This window comes from Erpetoichthys calabaricus, chromosome 10 (genome assembly GCF_900747795.2).
Source record: "Erpetoichthys calabaricus chromosome 10, fErpCal1.3, whole genome shotgun sequence".
Lineage (NCBI taxonomy): Eukaryota > Metazoa > Chordata > Cladistia > Polypteriformes > Polypteridae > Erpetoichthys > Erpetoichthys calabaricus.
This window is the reverse complement of record NC_041403.2, coordinates 19,128,566-19,156,503: the sequence shown is the minus strand read 5'-3', so window position 1 is coordinate 19,156,503 and position 27,938 is coordinate 19,128,566. Positions and strand designations below refer to the sequence as shown.

At 38.9% G+C, this 27,938-nt stretch overlaps 1 protein-coding gene across 6 annotated transcripts in view; it reads right to left on the bottom strand.

Annotated features, from left to right (window-relative positions):
• Positions 1–27,938, bottom strand: part of pde4ba (phosphodiesterase 4B, cAMP-specific a) — a 425,080-nt gene that overhangs the window by 11,879 nt on the left and 385,263 nt on the right. For 4 of the 6 annotated variants that reach the window (XM_051932712.1, XM_028810966.2, XM_051932713.1 and 1 more), the window contains one exon: positions 24,526–24,638. In XM_051932712.1, the coding sequence (XP_051788672.1) occupies positions 24,526–24,638 (113 nt within the window). Of the gene's footprint in view, positions 1–301; positions 823–9,529; positions 9,720–24,525; positions 24,639–27,938 lie in introns of those variants that run through there. The other 2 variants (XM_028810970.2, XM_028810971.2) reach the window with 2 other exon arrangements.

Genomic DNA, 27,938 nt, shown 5'->3' with positions numbered 1-27,938 from the left:
ACAAAAAAAAGAGAATTTGATTAGACTGCTGTTGCATATTTTTTAAATGCTACATCAACACAAAATGTCAATTTCACAAAACCAACGCCAATACATGCATTTTATTTTCAACAGCTGACCACCATATACAAGACACCCATGGAAGGTATTTAAAATGGTGAGTTGTGAAGTCCCACTGTGCCAAGTTGTCGACATCATCTCTGCATTTTGCACAGCCAGATACATTTTTTTTCCCCAAGCCAAACCAGACAGAATAAAAAAAGGGCCACAAGAGAAGCCTGAAACATCCGCCGTTACCCACCTTGATGTAACCCCAAGACACGGAGAGTAAATAGTTTGCCTCAGGCATTTTGGACCCCGTCGTAGCACAGCTTAAACCAGACGAAGAGGTGGTCGAAGGAATCCCACTACAAGCAATCCCGCAGTACCCTCACGTTAATGGCAGCAAGATCCCCCGAATCCAAGAACCATTCCAGTATCTGCAAGCAGGAAGAGCCACATTCTGCACTCCATCTTTGTTGTACAGTACGCACTCACTGAGTGGCAGAAGATAATGAAAGCGGAGGTCGGATTAGAAAGCCAGAATCCATGCATGCATAGGCAGCTGGCGAGCAGCAGCAGCAGCACAAGAGCTGATGAATTATGAAAAGCCTCCTTCAATGCTTTGTTGGCTCAAGGGGGTCCCCACTTCAGATTAGACTTGCTCAGAAGAATTCTACTGGAAAGAAATGCTCATCCTAGCCTAGCTGCATCAGCAATAGAATGCGGACACACATGATTTGACAGAAAATGGAGGAAGCCCTCTTCTTACATGTGATACATAAATTCAGGAGGTCCCCCTTTAGTTCACATTAGTACTGCAGCTCTAGGTATTAATGAAATATTGCGGGCGGTGGGAAGGGGGGGGGGTTTGAGGGGGACGGGGAGGAGTTTTCCTTTTCACGCAACAATGCTTGCTTGCTTGCTTTCTTTTTTTTTAATCTAATTAGTGAAATTGCATCTTGCCTCTCACTTTCAGCACTGCAGTGCCCAACAACTTGTCTCTTTGCTGCAGTACTTCAAGACACACTAAACTATAAGAGCAGCAAGGGATTCAAATTTTCTATAACCCTTCATCCCTCCTGCAAAAAAAAACAAAAAAAAAAACTGCAAAATGGAAATTCAGCTCATATCCACATGGGACAATATTTCTAAGGCTGACATCACTGTTTTATTCATGAGGAAATGTCTATGGCAGAGAAGGACGTGAAAACTGCAGGTTATTTATCCATTGACTGTAGCTTCGGGTGCAAGAAGTTGTCAAAAACAATATTTTTAATAATAATAACTATCAGTCCATCTGTACAAGAGATCTGGAGAGATGTCGGCTACAAGCCATTCACAATTTCCAATTAATTGCAGCCCCAGATTTGCAGAGCGTCAGCAAATCTGAAGCAATCCTGATACAAAAAAAAAAAAAAAAGCACAGACTCTGGCTCTTTTCACTGTAATGCGCCTTCAAGTAATTGCTTCTTTTTTTTTTTTTAATAACTCACGATGGCATCACCGAGGCGTTTTTATCCACTGGCGAGAAACCCCAGTTTGAGCCAGTCATACAGCCAATCAAATGAATACTGAAACGCCATGGCAACAGCATCACATGGCTTCTCTGGGCTGCTACTGCGAGGTTTCCCTTCGAATCATATCACCGATAAGCAGTGCATGCCCGAGCTGGGGGCGCAGTCACATGCTTAACATGAATTCCCTCTGGCTCTGGATGCAGTGCGGCTTCTCTAAAAGGCCATTACAGGAGGCCGATGTTGATTTCTATCTGCTTTACCCTTAATGCTGCCAGTGAAGGCTGTAGCTAGCATGGCATAAGACACAAGGAAAGTAAAAGGGGCTTTGTGAATGACATGCTTTTACTGGTATATAGCATCCCCCTTAATACTTCCACTTTCAACATTCATTAACCTTGAAGTCAATAAGTACTATATGAATCTCTACTAAAGGATACCTTATTCAGATTGGTCAGTTTTGGCCAAAGGGCGGTAAACAAGACATCAAGGAGCTTGGAGGCACAAGCATATCAGCGTGTGGATGTGCTTGGCATGGCAAACAGGGAGATCAAAGGTGCCCTCAAAAGTTTCTCTGCTGATCCTTTTATACTGTGAACATTTTTTCTTTCCATTTTCCATTCCTAATACTGTATGTTCTGCAAGAAGCCACTATAGAACAGTGTGCAAGACAACCTTTACTTTTTGTAGTTCCTTTCTACACCAGTGAATTAATGGCAGTATGAGTGACGCTGTCAGGGCCAGAATGATTTAGGGTAGTAGCTTTGAGATTACAGCACCTTTCCACGGTGAAGACATGTCTTTAGTTTGGGCCAGATTTGTCAGTTGGAGTTACAGCTATTAGGGTATAAGCCTACCCCACAGCATTTTACACGCAGTCTTACTCGGATCGAAGAACTGGGTTTCCCTTGGGGTTCTGCGTGAGTCATACATGTATGTCTGACGGTGGGGGGGAATCCTCCTAGGGGTTTTCTGTAAATTGTACATGTACGTCAGATTAAAAGGTGCGCACCAGAGATAAGGGGCTTAGGCCTCTAAGCCCTCCGCTCCAATGATACCACTGGTTGGAGCACAGCCCAGTGAAGTGATTCACTTACTGTCACACTGTGTGGCAATACAGTCGTGACACTTGCATAGTGTTTACTGCCTTTGTATAGTCAATACCATACCGAAGTGCCTGAACTGGTATCTTTATTAATTATGTATAGTACCTGTAGTGGAAATCGAGACAAGGTAAACTGCATGTTAATTATAGTACAACTCAACAAGAATACGACAACATATTTGGAAATGTGTTAAGGGTAAATTTTGCATAAATATTTGGAAGTTTTCTTAACATAGAGAACCAAAGATGCATAGAATAAGTTACCAAATAGTGTGGTAGACAGTCAGACTGTAGGAACATTCAAAACTCAACTTGATGATATTTTAGAGGAATAATATGGATAAGACTGGTGATGTTGGTTGGGCTGAATGGCCTGTTCTCATCAAACATTTTCTAATGGTCTAATGTAAATCACCTGCATTTACACTGTGAGACAGTAGTAAGGACTGAAGCGATGGCCTTTTGACTGTATCTAGTGCCTTGCAACAGTCAAAATGCTTGAAGTGGCATCCTTGTAATTTTACAACTGCCTCATTATATAGTGGACACGATTCCCAGGTGGTCCTTATAAGACAATAGGGTCGAAATTTATACAATGACAGATGCCTCTTTTGAGGAGACCACGATCGGGTTTGAACTGGCCGGACTATTATTTTATATAAGAAACGCAATCCCAAGATGCAGCACATTTCCAGTACAGTACACACGTCCTGCTATTTATGCAGTTGGCGCACCAGCAAGTTTAGTGACTGGCTCATAGTGACATGGTTTATACGTGAAAGGGACAAACTGTGATTTTATATAGCACTTTTCAACTATGAAACATCGTATGATGTTGGAAACAGCAGTCTTGTAAATTTATTAATTCCTTTTTTGTAGTACACACAACCCCACAGTGCTTTTGATGCACATTATCCCTATAATTTACCAAAAACAGATGCAGTGGAAGAAGTGTCTTACTAAAGAGTTCTACATGGCTGGAATTGAACTAAGAACTTTGTGGATTACAGATCCATGTTGAAGCACCTCAGTCCATGTTATACAATCATTTATTGGCAGGGATTTAACTGGCTGCTTTGTGGTTAATGGTCCAGTTTAGATATGAAGGGGAAGTGCACTTAGGACTTAAGCCAGGAAACACTTCTTTACTTACTCAAAGAGTTGTGGGAATGTGGAACTAACTAGCTACGCATGCAGCTGAAGCAGATACCTTGACAACCTTTAAGTACATAATATCTGGATGAGAAGTCAGGACAGCTAAACAAATGGGCCTGAACTGAACAAACTCCTCACGTTTGTCAAGTATATGTTCTTATGCTCAATATCTTAGTCACTGGTCCAACAAATGCAGCAGTTGCCAAACAAACCCCTTGTGGCAATTCAGCTGATCATCTTACCTCTTAACAATTCTTACAGGTGGCGCAGTGGTAGTGCTGCTGCTTTGCAGTAAGGAGACTGTGGAAAATTGTGGGTTTGCTTCCCAGTTCCTCCCTGTGTGGATAGCACTTTGAGTACTGAGAAAAGCGCTATATAAATGTAATGAATTATTATTGTTATTATATTTCAATAATGGCCTACTTCTAAATCCAAGTGAACTACATGTGTGTCACCAGCCAGTTTTAATACTTTTTTTTTTTTAACGATATTGTGTTCTACCCTTCATCCCTGGAATCAGGCACACTTCGGAATGAACAGGCAGGCGGCAGAAGCTAATGAAGACAATGTTGATAAAGGATCTCTGTAAGCAGCAGCTGCATGGCTGCCAGGCTCTCCGAAAGCCTTGAGCGAGACTCTATACTTTGTGCCCTTTTGTGCGCACCAGTGAACACGACTGTGTGAATCTCCTGTTTTACGGAGGCCAGTTTAAGTCATCTTGACAGCTTGGACTGCAGCAAAATTGTCTCCATTCAAACAGCAAATGCAGAGCGAATTTCATTCAGAAAAGCGTCGTTGTGCTACCCGCCGACTTTAGCACCCGCAAAGCTGCGTTTATCCTTGGATGATCGAATCGGGTGCTTCTGATTATTCTCATTTTGGCCATGAGCTTCTTCAAAAAAACCCGGAAAAGTGAGCGTGAATGAATTGAAAATGTGACGCGCGTCGTCACGATACACGAAGTATGAACAACCATGGATAAAGTAAAGATGAACAAATGAAGGAAATTGCAGGGAAAACTGCAACTGACCCGAAAGACTTAAGGCGCCTGTATACGCTTACATGACGCGGTGCCCTTTTAACAGGCGCGATATTTCTTTGGAGAATAAAACACCCTTATTTCTCAGGGCAATCCCGTGTATCCCAATTTTAAAAAAAAATCTCTGTCGCGTATTTTAACATAACTGAACACTTGAATACACATATACAGTAAAGTCAAACCTGCGTCATCCAATTCATGAACTCCACCAGCACCCGAGTTCAAAGTAAGGCACACATGACTAAATGTCTCATTCATATATGAGCCACTTGTTGGAGGTGGTGCGACTTGTGGGCCATTAATCGGCCCGCCACATTAAATGACCAATCACTGCAGCGCTATTCAAAACAGACAGAAGGTCTGGCCAATGAGGCTGACGGCGATGTTAACGCGCGCACTGGCAAACTAACGGCGGTATGTGCTGTAGGCACGAAACGAAGAACTTTCTCGAGTGTAAAATAAAACCCCTCGCGCAGCGAAGAAACAGTCCAGCATCTGCAATTACGAAAGGAAAAATAATATATATTGTTTTTGTAAGTTATAATGCATCTGTCAGTGATGTTGTTAGTAAGTTTGCTGTGTGGCTTGTGTATTAATTTTTTAACTTGTGGCTAGTGGTCAGTGCCCTGTTTACATTGTCGCCTCTGGTTGACGTACATAACATCTTAAAAGTATGGTCTGAGTAGCCGTAAGAACTAGTCGGTCATCTGTGTTAAGGTGAATAAACTTTAAATGAAAAAAAAAAGATTTTAAGGGCATGCTGATGCTCTGACTCCCTTAAACAACGTACAGTGTGAATTTCCCATTGGGATTAATAAAGTATCTATCTATCTATCTATCTATCTATCTATCTATCTATCTATCTATCTATCTATCTATCTATCAGTAATGATGATGTTTCGTGCGGGAAATTTATAGTTATAGCTGTGACTTGGCAAGGCAATAAATGTTGTTTTTGCCCACACATACATATACAATATAAAAAAATGTAATTACACGTACGAATCTTTGTAGACAAACCTACCGACACTCAGACGAGCACGAGTCTGGTCATCTATAGTACTTGTGTTCTGTACGAGTACACTGCGCAGTGTTCATTAATACCACTTAACTCTTTATTTTATATGGGTCCATTTGAGGCACTCACTTTTCTGCCATAATTAACTATTTTGGCTCTTGAACATTTTTACAGTACCTGGGCTCTTGTAGTTGTCACCTCATCAGGTTCCTCCAGTCATAATATGATGGATTTTGATTACCAATGCAGCCCTTTCATTCAGTAAGTGTGGAGGAAAGCATCGCTCATTTCAGATTTTACAGTGACCTCTGCTGTTATGTACACATTTTACCAGAAGGCAATCTAAAACCATTTCGGCTTTAAACATATAATAATGCCACAAGCCTTTTTTTAAGTGTTTACCACGTCAGACAATATTGTCATTTTAAACACCATGACAGCACTCTTTGTGACTTCTGTAACCAAAAACATTAAGCTACAAAAGTTCTTAAGAGGATATACATATTTGACAAGAGATATCAGTTTATGTGGGTTGGAAACCAGATGGTTAGTTAACTGATCATTACAAACTTGCCGAGTTTGAATAGTATGTGTGAGGTTTGCCTTAGTGTGCCCTGTGATGGACTGGCATTCTGTCAAGGGTTTTTTACTGGCCCATTGCTGCTAAGATTTGGATTCAGCCTGACTAAAAAATGTTACATTATTTTCAGTTATGCACTGTTTCTGTGTGGTATCTGGAAAATAATCCCTGATAATTTAAAGTTTTCACTTTGAACATTACCATTAGGGAACATGCCAAACCCTAAAGAGCTGATACACACACTTCTTTATAAAGTGAGAAAAAAACACGATAGAAAGATTCATGTTTGTAGCCACAGAAGGAGGCAAGTAATCAATCCCACAAAGCGGGGGCCGAAGGCACAAGCATGTTTACCTTTAGTACTTACAGCGGAGCAAAACACAATCCTGATTTTCAGGTCTGGGGCCCACGTTGAGTAATTACTGCAAATGTTGGGCCAACAAGTGGACAGCATATGAATTAGTCAGGGTCATAAACGTGAGTCACCGTGCTTACTTGAAGGAATCAGACAAAATACGTACGTAAGTAGAAGGATCAAAACATGCCATCACTGTACAAAGAGTCATACTGGGCTAATTACCCAAGTGCTCTTTAACTTCCTGTGAAGAAAGCAAACCAACTGACTGACGCAGTCGTTCAAAGCTTTCCTGTAAATGCCATTGTACACTCTGTCAGAAAATGTACCTAGAAGTGGAAAAATCATACATCCCCTCATACAAGTTTCAGTTCCCTTCTTTCCTCTTAACTGCAGTAACATGATTTGAGACACACTAATGCTTATGAGGTGCACTGTACATAACTGATAGATAAACTTGTACACAATACAGATATTGATGAAGAGCATTATATGAGAAATATAGATAAAAGACACTATATATATATATAGGACAGATATATACCATTTATGATATATGAAAGGCCTCATGATAGATAGATAGATAGATAGATAGATAGATAGATAGATAGATAGATAGATAGATAGATAGATAGATAGATAGGCAGTCTGTATATAAGACAGGGAGGACAGATATAATGGATGATGTATATAAGTGAAAGACACTACAGTATATATGATAGGCAGACAAAATATAAGAGGGAGAGATGAAAGGCACTATATTTGATAATCCGACTCCCTTTATCAATGGTTTACAGGTTCAGTATTGGAGGATTATCATGACTACACCTTTTTTATTCCAACCAGTTTTACAATTAGAAATATTTGTGTTTTTCCCAAACGAATAAATATGAATGCACAATATATGACAGATAGATATATAAAAGGCACTATATATTAAGAACAAATGCACAATGTTATATAGATAGACAGGTGAAAAGCACTATATTTAATAATCAGGTACTTTATATGATAGGTGAAAGGCAACGCATGGATAAATGAAAGACACTAAGTATAACAGAAAAGTTGCCGTGTAAGAAGACAGAACGCAGTATTTCAAGTCAAGAAATATTTCATTTCAGCTGGATTCACGTCTGAATGAGACCACTAAGTGTTACACAAGCCGTTAACAAATGCACCACATTTCTACTGCTGCGCTTTATAGATGTCTGTGTGGCTACCACAGTTTACTGCAGAGTTGCACACATTTCATTGCTCCCAGTTATCAGTTGCTCAGCTTTATTTTCCATAAATGGATCTGCAGAACATGCTGTCTGATGATTTTAACGCAACTGTACAAGGCGACTAGCTGATCTCTCTTGTTGCCAGATTGTTTTATGGCTCTTCTCAGTCCAGACGGTTTTCCATCATTCACTTCCTTACAACTCATCAGCCACTTGCTTTAAAACTTTGCTAATGTGAATAATAAATCATCCAAGAGGAACAATATGAGGCACTAAAATTTCGATTCTCTCATTAAGGCCCTCATTTTCCTATGTCAATGCGTAAAAAGTTTACAGTGCACCCATGTGCTCCTTTTTTCCTTAAAGCCGAGTTCAACATTTCTCCTCATTCAATGTTCTTGTTTTATCCCGTTGTTCCCTAAAACCACATTTCTCCCCTGTCTTCAGGCACAGGCTGTCCAGCTATGATTGTACAATAGTAGACGTCAGAAGATATAACGTGCCTGAGATGTTCTGTAATCAATTCTGAATCCTGTATAGGAGGCATACAGCAATAGCAGACACAACTGTACAATACTGGAACGTTTGAGGATATTTAAAATAAAAAAATGTGCCATTTTCCAGTCAGACTTGACCCCAGTATCCTTCTACTGGCAGGCTGACATTTTTCAGTTGCCCAATTTTCTTCTCAAATTTGACGAAACGGGATTAGTCTGCTTCACTCCAAAGGGAAACTGGCAAAGGGTCTCACAGGAGCAGTAGAGCACAAACACACTGGGCTTTTCTTTACCTGACTGACCACACAGTCTCCACTCTATCTCAGGCATTGAGTACATATTTTGGTTGCTTAATCTGTGCTGGACCAGTCCAGTCTTAACAAATTGCACTGTCAAACAAAGCCATGAATATCTGACCCTGCACAGAGACATGGAACGTTTGGAACTACTTTGCCATGTTGAATCAAGTCAGCATGCTGGCGCTTCATTATTACTTTGAGCGGACTTGTGTAAACACTTAGTCAACTGCTGTGTTATTAACATTGCTCTCAATGACTTATTCTTTTCATGCGTAAAGCATGGCATTTAAGACCTGCTAAAAAAACCCTGCCATGGTGAGCGATGAAAACATCTTTATGCTGGCATGATTGTGTAACGTTTATCTGATGATATGTGTGGATATGTATATACTGTACATGTATAAGTTTTAGTACTTTGCGGTTATCATAATGTAATCAGTGCAGACACACTTCACAGAGAACACTATACTTGAATAAATTCAATTGAAACTTTCTCTTAATTGCCTCTTTTTCAGAACCAATCTATAATTGCTGCTCTTTCAATGTGATCCTGATCATAAAGTTTCAGTGCCATCCTCTAACAACACTAGGTCAATCGCTTCACAAGATTCTTTTCTTTTTACATTTATTTAGTACAAGAAAAACTAAAACAAACTTAGAGACATAATCACGAGGAAAAAAAATCAGCAAAGAAGTACGTACCCTCTTCCACAACTTAACAATCCACAACTTTTTTTGCTTCTTCTGAAAGCAGCAGAGTTCCATGTCTTAGCCTGCTTGTGTCCAGGTCCAACTTAGGAGCTTAGCAGACAGGGACAGCTGTTGAAGTACAGCTCTCGGGTGATTTGTAACAATCTGACGGAAATCAGGAAATGCGATAGCACTAATGACTCACATGCACTTACGGTGCACACGTTTAAATATTCAGTGCTAGGGCCTTGGCATCAGATGTCACTCTCGCTGCGCCTCACCTCTCAGAGTAGATGGGTCCTGCCTTGCTGTTTACTGGCAGAAGGCTGTTTCGCTATAGGTTTTCTGGAAAGGTGAAACTCCCACATTGCAAAAAAGTTTTGTTTTGAGGCCTCAGGCATTTTTACCAAACAGGAAATGCAATGAGGAAACAGAAAGAAATGACCCGATGTCATTAAAAATGTGAAAACAGCTGCAGACGAGCAGGTAGACATCCAATGGACAATTTGGAGGATTTTTTTTTATCTTATTAAAGCATAATGAAATAAAAAATAACTAATTATGTTTCCCTTTTTTAACTACTGATATTGCACAGTTCAGTTTTTTTTTTTAAATTTTGATAGTGTATTATAAACTTGTTACCCCTAAAAAGTACCTTGTGATAGTGAGTGCTGTTAATGGTGCAATATTAAAAAATAAAAAATGCCTAGCACCCTGCTTCCTTTATAATAAAGCTGTGATATTAGCAGTAAAATATTTCAGGCCATAATTTTATTATATGGAATGAAATCAAAGAATTACATGTTGTAGGGAATGGATAGATAGATAGATAGATAGATAGATAGATAGATAGATAGATAGATAGACAGACAGACAGACAGACAGACAGACAGACAGACAGACAGACAGACAGACAGACAGATAGATAGATAGATAGATAGATAGATAGATAGATAGATAGATAGATAGATAGATAGATAGATAGATAGATACTTTATTAATCCCAAGGGGAAATTCACATACTCCAGCAGCAGCATACTGATAAAAAAAATATTAAAGAGTGATAACAATGCAGGTATACAGACAGACAATAACTTTGAATAATGTTAACGTTTACCCCCGGACCCCCCCGGGGTGGAATTGAAGAGTCTCATAGTGTGGGGAATAATATATGGAATATATATATATACATATATATGGAATAATAGAGTTCTTCCGCAGTCATACTGTAGTTGTGGTGCAATAAAAGAATAAGTATTTGCAATTAATGTAAATTCCTTCAAATGCATTTACAGTGTAAACTGCCAAGCTTCATTTGTCAGTCAGTCAGTCATTCTCCAACCCGCTATATCCTTCATTCAAGCTTCATTTGGACTGGGTGATTTGTTTGTTTGAGAAAAGTCGTCTCAGTGTTCTTGTACACACACACACACACACACACATATCACTTTGAAACTGGCCAACAATCAGTCTATTGAAAACACAAAGTCAACATTTTGACCCCATCACAATACTCTGTATAATGTACCAGCTGTATATGCAGTAGATACATTATATACAGGGGTGGGCAAAAGTAGGTTTACAGTGGTTTGTATGGAAAAAAGACATGCAGGATGTGATTATTACAATAGCTTTATTAACTTTACTAACTCAAAAGAATGGCACAGTGCTCTTAGGTACTATCTCTTATAGTATGCTCAAATTGCCTGCCTCGCATACTCACAACTGTAACCTAGGTTTGCCCACCCCTGTATATATACCTTTGTCGATCATATATAGTGCCTTTTATCTATATGTCTAATATAATGCACTTCATCAGTATCTGTATTGTGCATATGTTTATTTGTCTGTTATGTATAGTGTACCTCATAAGCATTAGTCAGTGTGTCTCAAATCATATTACTGCAGTTAAGAGGAAAGAAGGGAACTTTATTAACTCAAAAGAATGGCACAGTGCACAGGTACAACCTCATAAGTGCTCAAATTGCCAGCCTTCATTATTTACACATTCTTGTAGTCTACTTGTGTGTTTCACATACTTACAACTGTAAACCTACTTTTGCCTGCACCATGTCCCTAGACCAAAATTTAGCAGTTTTATTTAAAATCAATGGGCTTCTAGCATTTATGGTGCTAACAATTTTGAATTCTTTCACTCAGAATAATTCACATCCACAGGCATCAGAACCTTAGAACATTAGAACACTCTAGACGAAAACAGACTATTCAACCCAACAAAGCTTTCCAGTCCTATCCACTTAATTCTTGTAAACAAAAAACATCAAGTTTTGAAAGTCAATAAAATCCTACTATCTATAGCACTACTTGGTCACTTATTCCAAGTGTCTATGGTTGTCTGTCTAAAGAAAAACTTCCTAATGTTTGTACAAAATTTCCCCTTAACAAGTTTCGAACTGTGTCCCTGTGTTCTTGATGAACTCATTTTAAAATAACAGTCTCGATCCACTGGATTGATTCCCTTCATAATTTTAAACACTTCAGTCTGGTCTCCTCTTAATCTTCTTTTGCTTAAACTGTAAAGGCTCAGCTCTTTTTTAATCTTTCCTCATAACTCATCCCCTGTAGTCTCTGAATCAGCCCAGTTGCTCCTCTCTGGACCTTTTCTAGCGCTGCTATGTCCTTTTTGTAGCCTGGAGGCCAAAACTGCACACAGCACTCAAGATGAGGCCTCACCAGTGTGCTATAAATGCAGATAGCCATTACTATTAATTTTGTCAGGTAATGTTCAGAGAAGCCTAAGATGTGTAAACCTGTTGAGTTAAAATTATGGCTCCATTAAAACACATTTTATTAATTTACTAGACAAAGAGCCCGTTTTGACAACGTAAGATGAAACAGGCAAAGAGTTTGTGTCAGCAGTGTATGAAGAACAAATGATAAGTAACGAAGAAGTTGTTTTGTAATGATTGTAGTCCGCTTTACTCATTACTGTACAGGCTTATACTGTTAGTTGATGAATTTTCCAGGCCTATAGTATAATATTGAATGATGAATGTTCCAGTACAATATGGAATAGTAATAAGTATAAGCACCACAAACCTGATATAAGTGTATTGAATGAATGCGTAATTGAATCAGAATGCGTAATTAGGCCTCGAGCTGTAGTCAAAATCGCCTTTCAGGCCTCTAGAGCTTTAATCAAAGTCGCCTTTCTCTTTGAATTTTTGCGGCCGTAAATCCGCCACCTGCCGCGATGTTGGGGTTGAATGTTGGTGTTGTAAGGTTTTTCAGGCAGCTGCGTAGAAGGCGACTGTGCATTCGGCTTCGGACGGACGTGAGTGAGTGAGTGAAGAGGCAGGCGAATTATGTATTAAGATATGCCTATGGGAGATGCACTGTAGTTAGTACTGTAGGCTAAAGTCAACTGGACTGACTTTGCTCAGATGCAATAGGCTTCTGGTGTTTTACACTGCTAATAACTGTGCCACTTTTCACTGTGACTGATTGATTTCATTTTCGAGTTATTGTGCCACACACAAGTAACACTCCGAAAGTGGTAAAGTTATGTTCAGGGATACCTAAAGACATTTAAATCTGTTAAAAATCTGAAGTCAAAATGTTGACCTTGTCACAAGACTTTCCCCCAAATATAACTTTTGTATACAAAGTGAAAGTAATAATGATCAATTTATGGATTGAGAGAAAAAAGGTAGTAAATTAAAAGGTATGCACATTCATAAAAAACAAAATCTATATTTGTCTGTAAAATATGTAAATCAATATTTTTGGTTCACTCACACAAACTTGCTGATCATTTAGAGATAAGAATTAACTTAATTTTTTATGTGTGAGGAAGGCACAAACCTGCAAGAATACTACAAGAATGTGCAAATCGCACTTGGACAGTGGGCCAAGCAGGGAGTCAGACCCAATCAATAGTGGTAGGAAACAACATCAATAACCACTCTGCCACCAGACCACCTGCACTGATAATATAAAAGTAACAGCATTCACAAACACGCTTGATCCAAGTCAGCATCAATGAGGGTTTGAGCCTGTCCTAGAAGAATCAGGTGCACCATGTAGCCACTACTGGAAAAAGTGCTAGCCCAGGGGTGGACAATGTTAGTCCTGCAGGGCCACAGTGGCTGCAGGTTTTTGTTCCAACCCAGTTTCTTAATGAGAAATCAATTATTGCTTAAGTGATATTTTGATGCTTCATTTTAGTGGACATGCTTGTTAAGGTTCCCCACCCTTAATTCTTATTTCAATCTTAAACAGCTGCATTCACTGTTTTAATGGCTCCTTATTAGCAACAATATGTAAATGACAAAGCAGCCGGCAGTTCTCCATCTAGCTTGTTTCCATTTACATCTATATATGTTCATCATACAGTGTTTGATTTAATAAAAAAAACTTATTAGGAAAATGTGACAGACTGAAAATGATACGTTTTATGCTTCAACTTAATTGGATGACATCCATGGAAAGGAAAAAAATCTACGAACCTTACATTGCAGACTAGCAAGCCATAAAATTAAATAAGACCTGAGACTGGCAAGAACTGGTTTCTAATTAAGCAGTTGGGTTGGAATGAAAACCTGCAGCCACTGTGGCTCTCCAGGACCGACATTGCCCACCCCTGTGCTAGCCCATAGCTGTCAAAGTAAATAACTGAAAGTTAATAATTATAATGAGATTCTGCAATTGTGATGTCACCCCCAGAGAACAAAAAATGCAAACCAGTACAATGTATTATACCATTGTGCAATATTTGGTTCACCCAGCATTAATGGACAGTAGTCAGAGTGCCCCAGCCATTTGTAAGGTGGGGTTTAAAGACTGCTCCCAGTCACAGACCCTCTGATTCTTGAGTTTGGGTTGGGGTTGGGCTGGGGCAAGGATTTACAGCAGGAGGTGAACAGGCTTAGTGTGTCTGGAGAGGGTGGTGGTTAAGGAATTCATTTTTGAGCTACTGTGAGGTAGACAAGAGGGTAAAGAGGAATCGAGATCTGCTCAAAGAAGATTTACTTTATGCATTACTACTCTCTTTATACCCATCAGTTCCTAGTGTTCAGTTTTTGTGTTTATGGAGCTAGGAGACTGGTACAACATCATCACAGCCTTCTACCACAATCCATTTCATGCTCCCTTCCCTTTGGTGTTTATTAAGTATTTTAAGGGTATCAATTGATTGCTTTGAATGACTGAACTGTGAACTTGTGACGGTGTGTTTTGTGAAAGGAGCTACAGTATCTACAATGTAAAAAGTTACTGTTTGTTTGGAGTTGGTGGGGTGTAACCTTCATGCATACTTCTTGCCTGGGATTTGAATCCAGAGCTCTTCAACCCACTGAACAGCCATACATTTTAATAGCTTGTTTTTAACGGTGATTTAATGTTAAGTGGGATATGCGTCACCCACCTCTGACCCTAATCAGATAAAGCAAGTTTGAGAATTTAATGTTATTAAGACCTCAGTTCATTTGTAAGCACCTTCTATTCACGTCTGTCTAGATTTTCTCCAGGTGCACCAGTTTGTCTGCACAACATGTAGTCAGAGTGAGAGAATGTGGGTTCATAGCCACGTTTGTGCAGGAATATCATTTATAAAATGGATTTGGAAATGAGAGTTACTATGCATATATCTAAAAAACTGGAAAATATGTCACTAAAACTAAAATCTTATTTATAAAATATGGTATACACACTTTTGAACACAATTTACCTTGTTTAACTCACAATCATCTTGTAAATGTGCCTACGTGAATGCACCTCAAACCCCGCCTGGCTGCCACCTTGAAACAACCAACAACTGCGCTCATCAACCTCGTACATGAGCAATCGCAGACCTTCATTGGCTGGTATAGCAGCCTGCCCACCTGAGGCATTCTGCTGTCACGTAGAGCACCATCAGCAAGTAATCTTCCAATGCTGCTTTGACCCAAAATAATAATGGGTTGACCCAGGCCACTGAATCATGGCATTTGTCTGTCACATCTTGGGATTACAGGTGTATGGTGTGGGAGTAGGATGCTGTTTTACTGGCTGAGTACCAGAAGTAAATGGTTGTGCACAACCCAAGCCTGCCTGCTCAAAGAAGAACTCCCAGGAAACCTTATCACTTCCCTATCCCTGCACAATATTAACATGCTAGTAATTAAAAAATATCCCAGATTTATATACAGCGAGCGGCAGACTTGATACAACAAAGGAGATGCCCCCAGTGTTACATAAAACTTGCGGTGCACTCAAAACGCCCATTCTCCTCCAGCCATCTAGATACTGTATAATAAAGTGCTCACAATAGACCCACCACCACTCAAACTTGTGTGTAAAACTGGGCCCACGGCTAAGAAAATCGAGAACCACTGCATTAATGGAAAGTCACTACTTATGGTTAAAGAAGTCCCTAAAAAGCCCATTGCCTTTGTGTATGAATATTTACATAGTCTTCAAGCAGAACCAAATAAGCCATGTTGTGTCAAACCGCTAGGCTATGAATAAGCTGTAGGGCATGATATTTATAACTTTCTGTATGCAGGGAGTGAGTCACACCTGGGTTTTTACTCCACCTCGGTTTCTTATCCTTAGAGGTGACAGCTGGTAGCCGATATAAACTGGCAAAAAAACAACCAAAAAAAAAATCTTCTGTGCAAATACGCAGTATTGGTCCTCTTAAATTAGAGTCGATACATCATATTCATCATTTTTGAGGTTTAATGTTTATCATGTCAATGCACATTAAAATAACAGCTCAGTGATATGAAGTATTGTGGACGTGAGCTGTTATTTAGCTGGTTTGGCTTAATTTCCCTACTTGACCAAGGGTGTTGTCATTTTCCAGGTTACATACAAATTGTTGCATACAGATTGGTCAAATACACCTGAATTCTCCTGTCACGTTTTGCCTCGTTTTTTTTAATAAATCCCGACTTTTGTGTGAAAAGCAGTTGGCTCCACATTTCAAACCATTTTTTTTTTTGTGTGTGTGCAAATCCAAGGTTTGGCACTTGTTGTCAGTGTTATCTATGAAATCGGGTTGGAAAATGTTGGGATGATGTTCTAAAATTCCCTCTTCTTGTATAATAAGCTTATACTGTGTTAGTATTTCACAATTTTTTACCACTTTACGTCTGCTAAAAATGCCCTGTGTGCTGCAGTCTAATAATACTTGACTGCCTAATAGCTGGACATTATTCAGAGGCCTAAGGAGCAAGATATTCAGCTTTCAGGCATTGTATCAAAGACTCAGGGGCTTGGGTCAAAATGGCACCACACTTAAAATATCCAAAATTAGGAGCAAGCAGCATTAAAATGTGCTACTACTGGAAAGTAACAGTCAGCTAAGGAATCGTGAGCTATGTAGCTGTGCCTAAAGGGCTTTCATTTTAATTTACTTTCCAGCATGTCACAACGAGATCAGAAGTCAAAAAGGCATTTCGTTTCTAAAGTCAATTATCAGGGAAGTTAAATCAAAGAAACATGCCCGATCGTATCTCCTAAAAAAATAGCTTCACGACAGCAAACAAAACACTGTATCCACAGAAAACACACAGAAAATGGCAAACACAGTTTAGTACCTATCTGCTACTTTTAGAGAGTCATCTCCAGAAACAGTTTTAAACGAAATTTAAATATAATTCTTGAAAAGAAGACAACAACTTAAAAAGATTAACTTCATTAATGTACACTGAAGACTTTCTGAAGGTCCTCTTTAATCCAGTGGAAGTTGATTATTGTCTGCCAAAAATCACATTATTGCAGGTTAGAAGTTTAAACGTGAAGTATTCTAAACATTTACTAAGGTTAGATTACACAATTGGAGCATGAACATAATGAATTTTGGTAGTTGTGAACGATAAAGTTTAGCAGGTTCTGCTGCATACCAGTTTGGTAGAGTACAGTACACAGCTAGGGACATTTTAACAGTTTAATCCGAGAGTCTGTTGATAGCCTGCCAGAAACAAGACTGTCCAAGAATTCTTAAAATCAAGTTAGTCCAGTGACTTTTCTGCTAAAAAATGTTATTATGTTTGCTTACATATACAATGCCATGACCAGCTAATCAAATACAAGTTATATTATATAAAAGAAAAGACAAAAGGTATTTTAAATTAGGGATATATATATGGGTGGGCAAAAGTAGGTTTACTGTTGTTCATATGGAACAAGACGTGCAAGATATGATTATTACAATAGCTTTATTATCTTTATTAAATCAAAAGAATGTCACAATGGCACAGTGCACTTAGGTACAATCTTGTTAGTGCTCACATTGCCAGCCTCACATACACACGACTGTAAAACTACTTTTGCCCTCCCCTGTGTATATATATATATATATATATATCCATCCATCCATCCATTTTCTAACCCGCTGAATCCGAACACAGGGTCACGGGGGTCTGCTGGAGCCAATCCCAGCCAACACAGGGCACAAGGCAGGAACCAATCCCGGGCAGGGTGCCAACCCACCGCAGGACACACACAAACACACCCACACACCAGGGCCAATTTAGATTCGTCAATCCACCTAACCTGCATATATATATATACTGTATATATATATATATATACACACACATTTGCATTAACAAGCAGCCGTACCTAATAAATTGTTCACCAAGTGTATGCACTTATAGATTAGATTAGATATTCTTTATTAAAGCCCTAGGGGAAATTCAAATGCATACTGCAGTAAAAAAAAAAATATATTTATATATACAGTATATATAAAATACATAGATATCTGCTCAAAGAACAAAATAAGACAATAGAATTAGAACATAATGCAACAAATGTTGTGCTAAAAATAACTAGTAAATTGAAGTCTGTTCGATTTTCTTATGACTTCTGGCTGGATTGAAGGAAGGGACATTGGGAGGAAAAATTGGAGATTCTAATGGCAGTAGGCAGAGAGGATCCCTTGTAACAGGCGACATGATGGTAAAGTGGTCGGTGGTCTTACCATAAGGTTCGATGAGACCGGGTTGGAATCCTGGCCTGTTTAGTACCCGTGTGGCACTTGCATGTTCTCCCTGTGTCCATATTTTATTTTCTCTGAGTACTGTATCTTTTCTCTCATATTCATGAGATGTGTAAGAATAAGTTCATTGGGCATTTTATTTTTTCCTGGTGTATTGTACATGAATGTGCCCTGTGATACAGTGGCTTCCCATGCGGGCACATTTCCCACTTTAAGTACAATACTGCTTTTGAAGATTGGATTAAGTGTGTCCAGTAAATGGATGGGTGGCCATCAAGGTGGTAGTTGCATTAACTGCCAAGTTTAAAGTGATTTGTGTGACTGAGCGTGTACTGTGATACACTGGGATCGGGTGGTTTCTGCCTTGTGCACAATCCTTTGGAATATGACCACAAGTAAGTGATTCAAGATGAGCTAATTCAGTGTTAAAATTGTACTTTATGAGTCTCAAACACAATTCTCCCAAACTACTCTTGCATAATCAGTTTTCTCTCTTCAGCCCTCTGGCTCCGAGTGTCTCTTTCCATACATTTTCTGCACCTGGAAATATTGCTACAGTCTCTCCTTTTTCTGTCAGTTTTCATGTTTATCTGTCTCTTCACTCCAGAATCTCCTACTGTTTATCAGTAGGCATTTTATGACCCCCTGCCCCTCAAAAACTCCATACAGTTCCTAGTGAAAGCAATAAGCAGAGGAACTGAAAGTGTTGTTTGTAAAAATGAATTATAAAACAATCTGAGGGGTGCCATTTCCCATGCATTAACAGTGTTTCACTCTCGACTTCTTGAGTATTTCATACAAATGCTATTCTGGTCTCACTAACATCAGTTTCTGCACTTTACGAAATTAATAGTACATGTGTTAGATAATGTTTCAAAAGTGTTTGTTCTTTTTACAAAACCCCATCGCATAAAGAGCTCAGAGGCAACGATGGTCCCTTTCAGTGTCACAATTTACGAAGTTTTATAGCTTTATGCTTAATTTTCTACAGTATAGCTCTCAACATTTTCTCTATATACAAAAAGAAAAGCATGAGTCTCAAAGACCTCGGCATGCTCTTTTGTGGAGTGTCCAGCATATTAAACTGAAGTCCAAAGAGGGTGAAAGTGCAATAACCTGGGTACATTTTGTGCCCCCATATGGTGTGTATTTTTAAATGCAGCATGTACGGTCTCATATCCTATGCATTTTAGTTCTGTGTGTCTTGTCTGTTGCTGAATTGTTATTATCGCAGATTTATTTGTGAGGAGCAAAGCCACTGCACTTTAGCTATATGGCAAAACTTGAATGAAAGGACACTCAGTCTTTTATTTTTATCATATCTAGTAGAGAAATGGTTTTCTGCACTTAAGAATATTTGTAAAAGCAGTTGATCCAAAAGCACTGTTTAAACTCTAATGAAGTAAACTAATGTCAAGGTGAAACAATCTTCTTTGCAGGTTAAGGACATTAAACATGATACAGTATGTCAGTGCAGCCTCGGTCTCTACCATTAACTCACTAAGTGGCACTGGGGAGTCACATCATAAGTAAGTTCTCATAATGTAATATATATAAATGATTACACTGGACGTGTAAAGCATTTAATAAGTGCAAATATCCTATAGGCAGCGCAGCAGCTAGTGGTTAAAGTATTCCAGCTCCGTCTTTACCACTAGCACACTGAATTACCCTGACAGAGTCAATTTATTTACAAGTGCTTACAATGTAAAATGTGGAAATGATTATAGCATACCTATAAAGCATCTAATTACAAGGCATTTTAGTCGATAATTGATTGAAATGCAACCCACAAGGTTGCCATCTCAACTCTCAAAAGTAACGTACTTAATGGCCCTGAAGACTCACTTCATCTGTAAGCACCTACAATGTAAAGAATATGGAAATAACTGCAGTGTTCCCTCTAGGGGTTAATGCTCCGAACTGCAAACACCTTGGGATGGTGATTAACACATAAAAGTGCTGATCTACTAAGCACAAGATTACCAGTTTAAACTCCCTACTGACACTAAGGAAGTCCCTTCACACATCACGGGTGTAAAAGTGAAGAAGTAAATGTATTATACTTGTAGAGTGCACATCTTGTGATGATGTGAACATTCTACTGCACTGCAAATCTATACGTGGTCAGTTTGATGTCTATTACTTACTCATTATGTGACTCAAACCAAATCTGCCAATGTTCAATCTCTAGAAACATGAAACAAACTACTGTCCCTGTAAAGCAGTTTTTGACGGTGCAGACAGCATGGCCTCGGGCAGTGCACTTGACTGTAATCTTCTAGGGTTTCCAGTTCAGTTCTAACTATACTGCAAGATCCTCACCAAGTCACTAAATCTGCCATTGTAATAAAATGCAAACAATTGGACTGCATCTTGTGATGGAGGTAATATCTTAACATGGAGCATGGTCTTGTGAATAAAGCAATTGGATTATATTTCATCCCTATCTGACCCCAACTTACGATATGACACCACAAAAACCATGAAAATCACTTAACCTGACGATACTCACTTTCTAAAAATCTGAGGAAACAACAGACATACCTGAAAAGTGTCTTACAAAGCAAAGTACTGGACAATAATCCTTTAAGGTTGCAATTCAGGTGACATGAATATATACAAAAATACAAAAATGTGAACCAGTGATACTTTACATGTGTGATTTTTAAAATAAAAAATTCTTAGTTAAATATGTAAATGTTTATGTAAATATTGTAAATGTAGATTCACATTTACTCAGCTAAAATCACTCCTAAAATCACACACACACACAAAACAAAAAAAAACAAACATTTCCAGTCTTTCTCCTCTTTGGTGCCATTGTAGCCTTTCTGAGACAGCATCAGGAAAAGAGCAAGGAAGTTTGAATCACTCTCGTCAGCCGTTAGCTGGCTTGGTTGTTGGAGACATTCAGCCATGTCAGGAAGCCGGCTACAGTACAGAACAGGAACATCAGGTACCTGTGGCTACAGCTGTCTAACTGTAAAACACGAGGGGGCCATTTGATCCACTTCCCTTGTTTATGCTTAATATGAGCATACTGGTATCCTGAACACCAGTATGCATTATGAAACTGTTTTATTTCCCCCCCAAGTATAAAACTGTGATTGGATAAAACAAATGATCCACGCAAGAAGCTGTCACATAATTGGGCATCAGTTTAGGAACTATTGACCTAATACATTTTATTTTTGATCAATATAATCCTTTTATTATCCCATTTTTCAACATGTTTTCTTTTACTAACATCATAATTTTGTGATGTAAAAGATCTGCCTGACTTTGACAGTGTGAGCAGTACTCCAAGAATTACACTATATCGAATTTGACAAAACGTGCCATGCTCCCACACTGCACTGTATTGTGGTCTACTGAGAACAGTGCAATATTGAACTGGAAAATGAGAATAGTGCTATTGGCCACTCTACTGTACCGGTCACACAAAACGTATAATCTATAGAAATTAACAGTGAGATCAGTGCTTTACACCAGCCTGTACGTATACTGAGAAGTGAGTGTTATTGAGTGAGAATGTGAGCAGTGCACTATTGTGAACTTGACAACAAGACGAGTGCTTTATGCATGTTTGCTGAGGTAGGCTGTATATTGAATTTGATAGTTTGAGCACTGCTCTCAGCTGATCACCAAAGAAATGCACTGTACTGAATTTGAAAACTTAATAGACCCATTAGTGCATCACCTGATAAGTGTGAGTGACTTGGAATTAGACACTGAGAGAAAATCACACCAAACTGAATATAAAAATCTAAGCAGTGCCACCTGTGTTACACTCTCAGGGGCCAACTTAGAAATGAAAAAATCTGAGTAATGCCATAAGCCATTCTATTAGGAAGTGTGCTATGCTGAATATGACAATTTGAGCTCTGCTTTCAGTCAGTCACATGAAAAGTGTACTTTACAGAACTTGACAATGAGACCGGTGATGTAAATCGATTTAATAAGAAGTGTACTATATTGAATATGACAGTCTGCTATCAGTCTGTCTACCTAAGAATGCACTATATTGAATATAGAAACGTTCGCAGTGCACTTTACTCACCTTTACAATGAAACAGTGCTATAAGTGGGTCTATAGAGGTATGCACTATACATTGAACATGACAATTTGAGCTGTGCTCTCAGTCCATCAGGTGAGCACAGCACTATACAGATTTTGAAGATGTAAGCATCCCTCTAAATACGTCAACTGTGAAGTGCACGGCATTGAACGTAATAGTGAGACTAGTGCTTTTAGTTAGGTATAAAGAAATATGCAATGGTGAATACGACAGCACATTATTTTGAATCTACAAAATGCGCTATGCCCTATGGTCATCTTGAGGAGAAATGCACTGTGTTGAACACTTGACAGACTGGGCATGTAACTCAACCTGTCCAATAAGAGCTGTGACACTTGTATGATATATTTAACAATATCAGCTATGTTCCATGTTACATTTAAGAAAGAGGCCAGTGTTATAAGTTGGCATACTAAGAAGCGCACTATATTGAGTTTAACAAAGTGTGCAGGTCTGCTGAGAAGTGTACAACATTGAATTTAGCTTTAAGGCAAATACTCTCAGCAGGTTTACATAGTGCAGTACGTTGAATTTGTCAATAAGACATTTGGTCTTAGCCCTTGCAGTTGAATTTGACAAAGCTGTGAAGAGGTCAGCGGAGAAGTGTGCAGTATTGAACTTGACCATGTGAGCTGTGCCTGGACTGTTCACAAGTGTAGAACACTGACAGTGAGGCCAGTGTTGTATGCCAGGGTAGCGAGTAGTGCGCTATACTGAACTGGAGAATCTGAGCAGCACTCTCAGCTGTTCTGCTGAGAGGAAAACTATTCAGGATCAAAATAAACTAACATAAAATGCAGTCATTGCTGTATTTTAAGCATTGGGAGCTGTTCACGCTGCTCCAGCTCTAAGTGAAGTGCACCAAGTTGTTCTCCTGTTTCATCAGTTCTGTCACGGGTAGCATGTTTCATTTTGTATAATAAAAGATCCTGATTTCAACAAAGTGTTCAACTCTTTGGTGAATGAATTCTGTTTTAATGATGATTTGAGTGGTGGTAATGGTGGCAAAGAAAGTAGGGCTACTGCCACCCAACTCCAAAGACCTGAATTCAATGTCGGGCTGAGTTCTTTTCTGTGTGTAGTTTTGTACTTTCTGCTAGACGTACTCACTGAAGTTTTACTCTTAAACTGACCTTAATATTTTTTTTTATTCTTCTATGACGACTGTGCTAATTCTAATTCGAACATATTGCCATCTCAGCTTGTTCATCCAATTCACTGTACTGTTCTGTTGTTCTTTACTTATGTATACTGTATCCTTTATCTGCACCAGACATTTAAAAACTCTTTTTTTACTGTTTACTTTGAAATGTATCCTTGTTTGCTTTGTAAATTGCCTAGTCATGGAGTTAAATAAAATAAAGACTGATTATTAGGCGTTTCTATTGGCGCTCCCATTTTCCTCACATGGGACCGGCACACTCTGACCAAACTATATGCCTCACACTCCTTCCCGTTTAAGCACAGGTATTCTGTTCATCCATAGCTGCAGTATCCTTTAAAAATGTGCAGAGAGACTAAGCCTATTCTAAACACATTAGGTGCAATGATAGGATAAACCATGGACGGGGACGCCAGTCCTTCACAGAGCGGATTTATACTAACTCAATGTACATGGATTTCTTTCAGATAGTGTAATACCTGCAACACAGTTACTCCATAATATTAGATACATTTCACAAAACTCACATTACTTTGGAAAAAAAACTGTAAAGTTATATACATAAAAACATTCTGAAATATGCTTAATCTAATTGAGGATTGTGGAAGAACCTATAGTGGCAGCACTGGGTGCGAGGCTTAAAGCAATCCTGGACAGGTCAGCAGTCTACTGAGGCTGAACAAGTCGATACAAAATAATACATTAGTACTTAAAGATGAGCTCTATATTTAGGTTTTGGTACAATAAATGACAAACTCACCCATTCATAATGCAAACAAGAGTGTACTTTACAGCGACATGTCGATGCCCTTACCTTATTGGATGCCATCTCACTGACAGAACGATAAGTCTGTATCGTTTCAAGCTGGTCCAAACACCAGTCCAGTTCTTCCATCGTTTCCATTGCTAGCTTTTGATACGATTCCTCTGCAAACAAGCACATGGACATGTATTTAGGCTCAAGCTGCTCCATGGTGTCCATGGGAGTATCAGCAGTGCAGCCATGACCCACACTGTTAAAGTTCACACAGTGTTCCTTCATCATGAGTTTAGCGTATCCCCTTCGTCTCACTCTGGCAGAAAATAAATGTAAAGATTCCCTCCTCCCCAGAGTTGGTAATCCTGCCCCCTGGATGCAGTCAGCTTTGATGTCAATAACAGCTCAGCAGATCTTCCTTTCAGAGGAAACTAGTAGGAGGACGTCTGTCTGTGCCAGCGTCATTAAGATAAACACAGTTATGAGGTGAAGAGATTCTTGAGAAGAATAATACTTGTCCTGTTGTGTTGAAATATCAAAACAAAAAGTACTGTAAAACTTAAAAAAAATTAAAACCCACAAGGGCCATCTGTCCTCAGATATCCCTACGTTTTATTCTTTTTATTTCTCTTTTAGACAGTTGAACCTCTGTTCAACAGGTATGTGCCAAACTTTTTCTGACACCAGTGTCTGAAATTGCAGCCCCTGACAAGTTCACTTGAGGGGCAATGGTTTTCACTTGTGTGTTATAAATGATTCCCCTCTGATCTGGCAACAATCAAAGAATGGCCGTGTTTGCCGTCTGACATGAGTGTATAACTTTATTCCCTGGAACAGGAGAGTCATGCTCTGGCTTCTTCGCCAAGTATATCTAAAACTCCCCTTCATTCCCAGCCAAAGCAGGATAAAATCCCGGAATGGATTCTAAAGCAAATCAGGGCAGGGAATACTTCAGAGGAGATCCACATAATGGGGTACTGATTTAGGCGCAGGCCTTTATACAAATATGCCTGCAAAAGCTACTGACTATTTGAATTTTTAGGAGGATATTTCTGATAGTTATACGGAAGACAAAATAAACTTTTTTTTTTTTTGTAATAAATTCAGGATGAAAAATTCACTTTAAAGAATAAATCCATCAGACCATAACTTAGCACCTCTTATGGGCTTTAAAACTCTGAAAAAGAGCTAAACAGAGCCTAAAAAAATAAAGAAGTAACTTAAATAAAACGAGGTGAAAAGCAAGTCAAAAATGCAAATAAACATAAGACAAATAAGCCAGACCTGGCTGCATTGATATGTAGTGGGGTGCATTACGGATTTCCTCACCTCCAAATTCCCAACGAAACACCCAGATTTTTACCTCCTGTACCTTAATGTAGCTTCCTGCCAGCTGGGTATTCACCTTAGCCCACCTTTTCACTGCCAGTGCCTTTTATTTTCCTCAGGGGTGAGCTGGTTTTTGACGTGTGTGTGTGTGTGTTAGATTACTAAGAGATAGGCCCCCATATGAGTAAGTGAGCCCTGAATTGCCCTTTGCTTTGTGCCCAATGTGGCATGGATAGGTTTCTGCTCCTTAGGACCCAGAAGTGGATAAAGTGGCATAAAAACAGAGAGTGATGTTGGAACTTATTACAACTGTCTGTGGTAAGAAGTGGGAGTCCATATTTCTCTACAGTGGTTCTGTTTGATGACTTCTCTAAATGTCACCCATGATGAACTCCTTTTTTGTCATGCTGTTAACTGCAGGATACACTCCCCCTGGCAGTACCCGGTTCACCCCTGTCTGCTCCCCCTTCAGGTCATCCTAGTGCCTGACTAACTAATGCACTTGGCACATGACTCTCTGTAAATCCACTTGACAATGAGTTACTGTTGAATTTCACACAGTTAATTTTTTCAACAAGCATCTTGTCACACAAGTAATGATTAATGTTAGGGATGCCTTACGTTTCTTTATTGTCTTTTGTCTCACCCACATGCCATGCAAGGAAGAAAGACTTGATTTCATTTTTTTCACACAAAACGTTTCCTTTGAAGAATGAGTACGTCATACTAATAACTGGTAGACCACAAATACACACAGAGCTGAAATGCTCCGGATATTAACCACATTATAAAGTGGCCAGGCAACTCAGTTATTTAAATTACAGTTTTATGGCTGCTGTCTCCCTCCCTCCCAAATTGTAATAAACAGGCCTTATTGGTGCTGAGTGCTGTTTAAGTTCTGATAAAATGAATATAAACGAGGTCTCACGTGTTTAAAAAAAAAGTCAGCCGCTTCAATATCAGTGACAGCATACAGAAAGACATTCATATATTCACATGCACGTCAAGCACAGATCTGGTCAGATGACACCATCATGGCCTAATTTTATTAATGATTACAATGATGCGGTCTACACAGTGTGACACTGTGGCATTCCCATAAACCTTATATTAAAATAAATGTGTACCAGTTAAGAATGATGAACTGCACACTTACCAACTATCTTATGCTAAATCATCCCATTTCTAAACATTAAATCCAGCAAAGGTACTAAGTTATTATTTATGTAAGTACAGTGTAATTAGGTATTAATACCTCAAACCTACGATATTTCACAACATGACTAAATGGTGCAGTGTAGTGCAAGTAGGCGTTAATGCCATGTACATATATAAACATTATTACAGATAATTACTACAGATAATCTACAGTGTAATACATTCAGAACTACTTATGTTAGTACCATGCAGATAAGCATTATTATCATTGCTGAGGCTACACACTAAGTATTGCACACGGTAATACTGTAATGCCCTATATAAGTACTTTCTATGTAATTACACTCAATGTGAAGTGTTTTTCAGAATCGTCCTAACATGAATGGATTAGATTAATCCAGTAATACATTGTAGTTAGTGATCAGTCAGTGATTCTCACAAAATTGAATTTGCAGTAAAACTTAAGAGTTTCACTTTGCAAGAAAAAACTTTCCAAAACAAATAGTACTTTGTGGCCAATGAAATATGAGCCATCGACCCAGGAAGAAAGGTGTTTAGTCCCTATCTGGAAGTGTTTTCTTGTGTTAATTCTGCATGTGTCTACACTCTTTTCCAGTCACATGTGAACAATTTGTCAGGCATTTTAGAACATTAGAACACTCTAGACGAGAACAGGCCATTCAGCCCAACAAAGCGCACCAGTCCTTTCCACTTATTTCTTCCAAGAAAACATCAAGTCGAGTTTTGAAAGACCCTAACGTCTTACTGTCTACCACACTACTTGGTAGCTTATTCCAAGTTTCTATCGTTCTTTGTGTAAAGAAAAACTTTCTAATGTTTGTGCGAAATTTCCCCTTAACAAGTTTCCAACTGTGTCCCCGTGTTCTTGATGAACTCATTTTAAAATAACCGTCTCGATCCACTGCACTAATTCCCTTCATAATTTTAAACACTTCAATCATGTCACCTCTTAATCTTCTTTT